This window comes from Schistocerca piceifrons, chromosome 2 (assembly GCF_021461385.2).
Source record: "Schistocerca piceifrons isolate TAMUIC-IGC-003096 chromosome 2, iqSchPice1.1, whole genome shotgun sequence".
Lineage (NCBI taxonomy): Eukaryota > Metazoa > Arthropoda > Insecta > Orthoptera > Acrididae > Schistocerca > Schistocerca piceifrons.
The window spans coordinates 1,032,139,028-1,032,149,365 of NC_060139.1; the positions used below are offsets into that span (position 1 = coordinate 1,032,139,028).

The 10,338-nt window shown below is 43.6% G+C and overlaps 1 protein-coding gene across 1 annotated transcript in view; it reads left to right on the plus strand.

Moving 5' to 3' along the window:
* The window catches only part of LOC124776098 (dehydrogenase/reductase SDR family member 11-like), a 54,199-nt gene extending 44,482 nt beyond the window's left edge, over nt 1-9,717 (plus strand). The window contains exon 6 of the mRNA XM_047250939.1: nt 9,676-9,717. Coding sequence (XP_047106895.1) covers nt 9,676-9,717 — 42 coding nt within the window. The remainder of the gene's footprint in view (nt 1-9,675) is intronic.
* The last annotated feature ends 621 nt before the right edge of the window (nt 9,718-10,338 follow it).

Below are 10,338 nucleotides of genomic sequence, written 5' to 3' on the forward strand. Positions count from 1 at the left end.
AATCTTGGTTTCACACTCCGAGTAACTAAATTAAGCTATCAGAGAGCAGCTCTGGTATCAAGACCAGTCGCATAAGAGGGAACACATAACAACGCGGCAGTCGGACATGCTCTATACCGCCACCCAACACCTGTATTACAAGGTTAATAACTCTTTGTTAATTCCTTCCCCTTCACAGCTAAAGAACGTGACTCCACTTACCATTTATTACTGTTACACTTCTAATTTGGGAACGGACATGAGCAGGATTACTTTTGGTCGAATTTAAAACCAGTTTTACGGGTGATACAGTCTGAATATTTTCATAGAGATATTTGAAATTTAGCACATATTTATAAAATTCACTCCATGTACCAACAACCATCGTCATTCCGTTTCATACTGAGCCCCAGCGCTTCCGCGATCGGAGAGGGCAGACAATCAGTCTGCTGTGGGAGCATATAATAAGGAAGTTGATGTCTTACCGAAGCAAGCTGCATCTACAGGACTGTTCTCGATTCAGAACTACCGTATGCATACTACTTGCGTGAAATCAAGGGCCACGGAAAACAGCAATGGCAACAAATGTGGAATGTGTCCCAAAACACGAAATGTGGGTATCATACGGCAATGCAACGTGAAATTACTGTAAGGCCGTGGTTTGCGAGGGTATGTCTGGACCGATCTAAGATTTCCAGCAACATTAGACTCCTCCATAAGCATGCCTTTTTTCCTGCACAACCGTACAGAATCAGTATTTCTGATTCCCCTGCAACTGAATACAATTCGCAGTCAGAAGACGATGGAAACGATATCTTGTTTTCCTGATCAAAATTTGGCAATGAACGATCGGAATTTAAGAATTAATTTTGCAACATTTTTAAGGAAAAGAAAAATAACCATAAGCCTTAAATTTTAAGTAGCTGAAAACAGATAATTAAACACCGGTGCCCATCAGAAGCCTCCAGGGAGGTCGGTCTGCCCTCGTTCACTTATGCGAGACAGGTGGTGAGCCCAACTACACTTGATCCGTCGGAACCCAACCAAGGGACAGCCACGGACCGACTGAGGAAACGACTTGCTTGCCACCAAATCGGTAGATAAGAACTCAAACGCAAAATGTTACGGACGTAATTATCCACAATCAAATATGTACAAACACTCAGTGTTGCTCACAGGAAAACCTCCCCAACAGCGAACCACCGAAACGAACCACAACATGAATGGACGAGGCTTGGATACTTAAAACACCAGCGACTGTACCGCGCGGAGACATCTTCCCTGGTCCGCAGCAACCGACCTACTGCCCGCTGCTCCGTCCGCGACTGCTGCTCCGTCGCAACTGCACTGCTGGTGCGTCTCCCACTCACTTCCAGACACACGACGGCGGAAATACTGGCTCGGACCCAACCATGCAGAGGAAACACGGCTAAACGACATCCCTGCACCAGGAAAGGACGGGCCCAAGATCCACAAGATGGTAATTGAAGGGGCCCAGAAGCGCTCAGATAACCAGTTACACGTCGCCCAATGACACGACCGACCTCTCAGAGCCACTACGCCGACAACATTTAAAATAATCGTCAGTGGGACTAACGCCAACTACACACGCAACCTGACAAACACTTGCACGAAGACCTGAACGATACGCAACAGTAACTAAGCAGTCACGAAGACAAATCGGGAGTCGATGCACACACACGCAGGCACCTCATGAACGATCGGCAAAAAGCGTCGTCCGCTAGGACGACCGACCGACGATCCACCAAGACCGTGGCCCGGCTCAAGTGGTGCGTGCCGGCCATGGTCGGGCGAGCCATGTCGGCGCAGACCTCACTGCTGCTCCAACCCGACTGCACTAGTGCCTCATTGGAACTCCCTGACTCGCAGGTCCAGACTGCGCCCCAGACGCGTTCCAACCAACTGGCAGACCCGAACTCGCGACATGAGTTCGGATAGAGAGTTCGGATTGCGAGTTCAACTATGACAGACAAGGATCGGGAAGTAATAGCAGTCGAGCAAAGATACTACGAGAGGGGATATATCGATATGCTCTGCTAACGCCGCTCGCGGTCAGGCAGAGCGGCAACCCAGTGACAGTTGTTTTGTTGTGGTCTTCAGTCCTGAGACTGGTTTGATGCAGCTCTCCATGCTACTCTATCCTGTGCAAGCTTTTTCATCTCCCAGTACCTACTGCAACCTACATCCTTCTGAATCTGCTTAGTGTATTCATCTCTTGGTCTCCCTCTACGATTTTTACCCTCCACGCTGCCCTCCAATACTAAATTGGTGATCCCTTGATGCCTCAGAACATGTCCTACCAACCGATCCCTTCTTCTAGTCAAGTTGTGCCACAAACTTCTCTTCTCCCCAATCCTATTCAATACTTCCTCATTAGTTATGTGATCTACCCATCTAATCTTCAGCATTCTTCTGTAGTACCACATTTCGAAAGCTTCTATTCTCTTCTTGTCCAAACTATTTATCGTCCATGTTTCACTTCCATACATGGCTACACTCCATACGAATACTTTCAGAAATGACTTCCTGACACATAAACCAATAGTGGATGTTAACAAATTTCTCTTCTTCAGAAACGCTTTCCTTGCCATTGCCAGCCTACATTTTATATCCTCTCTACTTCGACCATCATCAGTTATTTTGCTCCCCAAATAGCAAAACTCCTTTACTACTTTAAGTGCCTCATTTCCTAATCTAATTCCCTTAGCATCACTCGAATTAATTAGACTACTTTCCATTATCCTCGTTTTGCTTTTGTTGATGTTCATCTTATATCCTCCTTTCAAGACACACTCCATTCCGTTCAGCTGCTCTTACAGGTCCTTTGCTGTCTCTGACAGAATTACAATGTCATCGGCGAACCTCCAAGTTTTAATTTCTTCTTCATGGGTTTTTATTCCTACTCAGAATTTTTCTTGTGTTTCCTTTACTTGTTGCTCAGTATACAGTTAGAATAACATTGAGAATAGGCTACAGCTCTGTCTCACTTCCTTCCCAACGACTGCTTCCCTTTCATGCCTCTCGACTGCCATTTGGTTTCTGTACAAATTGTCAATAGCCTTTCGCTCCCTGTATTTTACCCCTGCCACCTTCAGAATTTGAAAGAGAGTATTCCAATCAAAGTTTTCAAAAGGTTTCTCTAAGTCGACAAATGCTAGAAACGTAGGTTTGCCTTTCCTTAATGTATTTTCTAAGATAAGTCGTGTTCCAACGTTTCTACGGAATCCATACTGATCTTCCCCGAGGTCGGCTTCAAATAGTTCTTCCATTCATATCTAAAGAATTCGTGTTAGTATTTTGCAGCCGTGGCTTATTAAACTGATAGTTCGGTAATTTTCACATCTGTCAACACGTGCTTTCAAAAATGGTTCAAATGGCTCTGAGCACTATGGGACTCAACTGTTGTGGTCATAAGTCCCCTAGAACTTAGAACTACTTAAACGTAACTAACCTAAGGACAGCACACAACACCCAGCCATCACGAGGCAGAGAAAATCCCTGACCCCGCCGGGAATCGAACCCGGGAACCCGGGCGTGGGAAGCGAGAACGCTACCGCACGACCACGAGATGCGGGCACGTGCTTTCTTTGGGGTTGGAATTATTATATTCTTCCTGAAGTATAAGGGTACTTCTCCTGTCTCATACATCATGTGTTGTGGACTGGCAAGACAGCCAATCCACAGTGACGGGTAACCGAAAGGCACGCGCTTAAACTCACGCAGGCTGGCGTGAGGTCTGAAACAGGATACGTAATGAATGCTATAAAGAAAAGTACGTAGCTGCTGGAATACTTAACTTTAATCCACAATTGGTGAACATTGGTCTTGTTACTGTACGTGCTTCATTAGATACATAGCAAAGGATAAATGGCGCCTTGCTAGGTCGTAGCAATTGACTTAGCTGAAGGCTATGCTAACTATCGTCTCGGCAAATGAGAGCGTAATTCTCAGTGAACCATGGCTAGCAACGTCGGCTGTACAACTGGGGCGAGTGCTAGTAAGTCTCTCTAGACCTGCCGTGTGGCGGCGCTCGTTCTGGAATCACTGATAGTGGCGACACGCGGGTCCGACGTATACTAGCGGACCGCGGCCGATTTAAAGGCTACCACCTAGCAAGTGTGGTGTCTGGCGGTGACACCACATCATGCTCACCAGATGGTAGAGTTTTGTTAGCCCTAGCTCTCCCAAGGCTGTCAGTAGTTCTAATGGAATGTTGTCTACTCCCGGGGCCTTGTTTCGACTCAGGTCTTTCAGTGCTCTGTCAAACTCTTCACGCAGTATCGTATCTCCCATTTCATCTTCATCTACATCCTCTTCCATTTCCATAATATTGTCCTCAAGTACATCGCCCTTGTATAAACCCTCTATATACTCCTTCCACCTTTCTGCTTTCCCTTCTTTGCTTAGAACTGGGTTTCCATCTGAGCTCTTGATATTCATACAAGTGGCTCTCTTTTCTCCAAAGGTCTCTTTAATTTTCCTGTAGGTAGTATCTATCTTAACCCTAGTGATATGCGCCTCTACATCCTTACATTTGTCCTCTAGCCATCCCTGCTTAGCCATTTTGCACTTCCTGTCCATCTCATTTTTTAGACGTTTGTATTCCTTTTTGCCTGCTTCATTTTTATATTTTCTCGTTTCATAAATTAAATTCAATATCTATTCTGTTACCCAAGGATTTTTATTAGCACTCGTCTTTTTACCTACTTGATACTCTGCTACCTTCACTATTCATCTGACAAAGCTACCCATTCTTGTTCTACTGTATTTCCTTCCCCCATTCTTGTCACTCGTTCCCTAATGCTCTCCCTGAAACTCTCTACAACCTCTGGTTATTTCAGGTTATCCAGGTCCCATCTCCTCAAATTCCCACCTTTTTGCAGTTTCTTCATTTTTAATGTACAGTTCATAACCAATAGATTGTGGTCAGAATCCACATCCACCCCTGGAAATGTCTTACAATTTAAAACCTGGTTCCTGAATCTCTGCCTTATCATTATATAATCTATCTGATACCTCACAGTATCTCCAGGCTTCTTGCATGTATACAACCTTCTTTCATGATTCTTGAACCAAGTGTTAGCTATGATTAAGTTATGCTCTGTACAAAATTCTGCCAGGCGGTTTCCTCTTTCATTTCTTAACCCCAATCCATATTCACCTACTGCGTTTCCTTCTCTCCCTTTTCGTACTATCGAATTCCAGTCACACAGGACTATTATATTTTCGTCTCCCTTCACTATCTGAATAATTTCTTTTATCTCATCATACATTTCATCAATTTTTTCATCATCTGCAGAGCTAGTTGGCATATAAACTTGTACTACTGTAGTACGCTTGGGCTTCGTGTCTATCTTGGTCACAATAATGCGTTCATTATGTTGTTTGTAGTAGGGTCCCCTTGCTCTTCTTTTTTTATTCATTATTAAACCTACTCCTGCATTACCCCTATTTGATTTTGTATTTATAACCCTGTATTCACCTGACCACATGTCTTGTTCCTCCTGCCACCCCATAATATTTACCTTTAACCTATCCATTTCCATTTTTAAATTTTCTAACCTAATTAAGGGATCTGACATTCCACGCTCCGACCCGTAGAACGACAGTTTCCTTTTTCCTGATAACAACGTCCTTCTGAGTAGTGCCCGCCCGGAGATCCAAATGGGGGACTATTTTATCTCCGGAATATTTTACCCAAGAGGACGCCATCATCATTTAATCATACAGTAAAGCTGCATGCCCTCGGGAAAAATTGCGGCTGTAGTTTCCCCTTTCTTCCAGCTGTTCGCAGTACCAGCGCAGTAAGGCCGTTTTGGTTAATGTTACAAGGCCAGATCAGTGAATCATCCAGACTGTTGCCCCTGCAACTACTGAAAAGGCTGCTGCCCCTCTTCAGGAACCACACGTTTGTCTGGCCTCTCAACAGATAGCCCTCCGTTGTGGTTGCACCTACGGTACGGCTATCTGTATCGCTGAGGCACGCAAGCCTCCCTACTGCCGGCAAGGTCTATGGTTCATGGGGGGGACCTAGTATTTACGTGGCTTAGTCAAGAAATGCGAGTATCCACTTTGCTACAACACTACCATTACACTAAGACAGTAACACAAAAAGAAAGGGATGGCATTCTACATTGGCCAGTGACATTAATGGGACCACCTCCTACTTTCGACGTCAATGTGCAATAAACACTCACAGACGTAAGAAAGCAGTTCGGGGCAAGAGTAAGAGTATTGAGCAGTGAACGGTATAACAATGACGTCGGGGGGGGGGGGGGGGGGGGTATGGCGAAGAGAGTAAGGCTTCAGTCGTTATCGTAATGCTGAAAGGGAGCGATTTCTCTGACATCCACAAGGGCGTGATCATTGGCTTTCGGGGCAAGAGCAGTAGCATTTCCGAAATTGCTAAGATTGCAACATTTTCGTGCGCCGCTTTGGTTAAAATATACCAGAGGTGGCAAAATCGTGCTATGAAAAACCGATGATGAGGCAACTGTGGCACACCATCAGCCAGAGGTGGCAGGGGGGAACGAACGATGAGGATAGAAGTGCAACTGTTGAGCAACTGACCGCCCGCGTGGACCAAGTGAACACCTACAGTGTCTCCTCCACGACCGTTCAGCGAACGTTGCTGCGTATGGGTCTCCGCAGCAGGCGCCTGGTTCGTGCACCCACGCTGACTGCTGTTCATCGGCGAAGGAGGTTGGAATTTGGATATACATACAGGAACTGAATGGCGAAAGATGGGCTTTTCAGTTAAATCGCACGTTACGCTCCAGTGGATAACTGGCCGTTGGCGCGCACGCCCTGGAACAGTTATCGGAAGGGTCCAGGCCGGAGAAGCAAGCTTTAAGGTCTCGGAAATGTTTTAGTAGCATTGAGTGATTTCGTCGTTCTTGAAGGCACAATGCGTCTATCGCTGGATACCACTATAAGCAGTTTGCTTTTCCTCAGCTCGATGGCATCTACCGCCACGACAATGCAACATGTCACACAGCTCACCGTGTAGGTGCATGCGTCGAAGGGCACCAGCATTGTTCTACTGTACTTGCCTGGCCACAAAATTCCCTGAATTTTTACCAAATCGAGAACTGTGGGACCACCTCGATCAGGCTGCTAGCTCTATGGATCCTCATCGGGGAAGCTTAATGCAGCTGCCCACGACGCTGGAGTGGACATGGCTCCACATCCCTTGTCAGTACCTTCCAGAACATCATTAACTCAATTCTTGCAGGACTCGCAGCGATCCGCGCTGCAAAATTTGGTTATTCAGGTCTTCGACAGGTGGTCACATTAATGTGAACGCACACTGTAGTAGGGACGCCAGAGTTTGTACGCAATTCAGCCATAGAGAACACATGTTTATATAGATACCACAATTGTAGAGAAAAAATATATATAAATGCATATTTAGAGAACTGAAAGGTCGAGACGTCAAAAAAAATGTTCTATCCCAATGAAGTTTTAACAAATAGCATGATAAGTAAGCTAGACTTTTTATGTTGTTAATCCACATTACTTCTTAAATTTAATGATAAGCAATGCAGATAAAAGAAGGTATGAATACTATTAAAATCTACTAATTCTTCCCTAACTCGCTTCTTAAAGGCGAATGTTCTTAGTAACAGAGTCGGCATTATCTGGGGGAGGAGCTAAACAGCACTCACCCAAATCTTCAAAACTACCGATCGTTCATTGGCAAATATTGAACATGAAAACAAGATGTAGTTCCCATCACCTTCTGACTGAGGATCGTAGTCAGTTGCAGGCGAATCAGTAACACTTATTCTGCACGGTTGTGCAGGAAAAAAGGCATGATCAAGGAGTAGTCTAACGTCACTGGCAATCGTAGATCGGTCCAGATACACCCCCGCAAACCACGGCCTTGCTGTAATTTGATGTTCCATTGCCGTACAATACACACCTTTAGTTTGTTGGGACACATTCTACATTTGTTGATATTGCTGCTTTCCGTGGCCCTTGATTTCACGCAAGTAGTATGCATACGGTAGTTATGAATCGAGAACAGTTCCTGTAGATTCAGCTTGCTTCGCTAAGACATCAACTTCTTCATTGTATGCACCCAAAGCAGACTGATTGTCTGCCCTCTCCGTTTACAGCGAATATATTCCAGCTCCACATCCAAAATATAACGGTTAGTATCTTTATTCCATCTTCCGGTGTTGAATAGTTTTAATAAGACGCTGGGGGTTGGACACGATTACTATCTTTAAGAAGGAAGTTAAAGATACAAAAATCATTCCTTCCGAAATTGCCAGTCTCCGCCCTAAAAACTAAAGCACTTGGAAGTAGATGAAGCCTTTATTGTTTTCGATATGAGTGACAGAACTTCTTATCCAGTATAATCCTCTTGTGTAATTTTGGAGCCATCGACATATGTACAGATATGAAAAGGCCGTCGAACTTCAACGAGACGATTAAATCTGCACTTCACATTAACACCCACAGAGCTTGGTGTATTATAATAATGAACTGGAATCTGGCAGCGGATTGTGTCAAGATTATATTCAAGCAAGAAAATCGCTTAGAATGTACGATAGGAGACCGGTAGTTAAATTTGGTACACACAGTCAAAAATTTAGTTCTTTCCTTGGAGCCAATCCGTACTTCATAAATGCGCTCTCTACTGTTATTGACAGGACTATCCCTGAATGCCACATCCTGAATGAAAAATTTGTCTGACAGCATCTGAAGTCTAATGCTTAATGGCATCTCTCCTGCCTCCAATTAAACGGGATCTGTAGGCGTCGAACGGATGCCTGCTAAACAGTTGCGAATGGATTTTCCCAAAGAGTAATCTGATAAGTGTTAAGCGTACTGTGATACAGTGTGCAGCCATAGTCCAATCTAGATGGAATAATCCATCGGTACGTTATGAGTAGAATACTTTGATGTGCTCTCGCCACACACGGAGTGAGAGAGCAAATTACATTTAATCGTTTTTCGCACACATCAACAGTAGATTTCATGCAAAGCGCCCAGCTGAGCCGAGAGTGTAATAGTATTTCGAGGAATCGAGCATTAGATTTTGCGTATCAGGAGAGTATACTTTCTACATGTGGCGCGACCAACAACGTGAGTAGCGTACCGTTTATAAAAAAGGTACGACAACCGATTTTAAAGCTGAAATCACCACTACAGTGTTAGACAACCAGTCACCAATATGTTATATAGTTGTAATTAGTTTGTGTGTGTGTGTGTGTGTGTGTGTGTGTGTGTGTGTGTGTGTGACTGAAATTACTAATAATCAATGAACAAAAATTCTTTAATAGTAAGTAGTTATGAATATACTTAGTATTTAATGGGCCTAATCGCAAAACATTAATCTGCTACAATCAGATGATAGTGGTCACATGTCCTTCAGGTTTAGTTCCAGTAATTACGTATACAGAAATGCACGATAATATTCACTGGGAGAGCAAATGTGCGCCCTGCAATATTTGAGGAAATGGAGAGAAAAAATGCAAAGTTATGTGCTAGTCGTTATGGGGGAAAGTGTCACATATGTTGTACTGTTTCGGGGAAAATATCCAGTTGACCCATAAAACTCAATCCCTTCAATAATCGTATTGTAGTGTATTGAACATATTACTTTAGAGATTACTTAGGTTAAAATGTTGCTAACGATTATCACCAATTTTCTTTTTTTGGCAGGTGTATGACATGGTGGTCATCCCAACTGCAAATACACTATAAAACTAACTGGCCTGCTCAGCACCTTGTGCATAATACGTTTATCAACAAGAAGATATGGTAAAACTGATGTGATAATTATGTGGAATTTGCTTCGTGAAACAAAATAAGAAAGAGGGAGCAAAATATTGCACGTGTTTCCCCTACTACTAAATGTAACATGTCCAAGACAGTTGTCGTCTTGCACTTTGCACGCAATGAAACTTTCTAATAAAAGTGTCTGATGAAGAGATGTCGTTTAGCTGTTCTTTCCAGCTGTATGAAGTTCTCAAATAAAGACGACATGTTGAATTCTCCTGTCTATATTTTAAAAATTTAATAAACTATACTAAAGGCGTGACAGCTGTGAGATGTAAACACTTTCTTGTACATGATTGGTAGTTTACTGACGAGTGGACCAGTAACCGACTACTTATCAAAAAGAACGTCATTACTAATCACCGAATAGCGGGCGTGAGTATATATTCAGTATTGTTGAGAATATTTTAGATCAAATGATCGTCTAGATGTGTGTAGAACCTTTTATTTCATATCATCTGCTAAGCAGTAACATGATTCCCATGTAAAGGATACACACAAAAGTTTCTGTTACAGCAAAAGATTACGATTGCTATTTCTTAGATC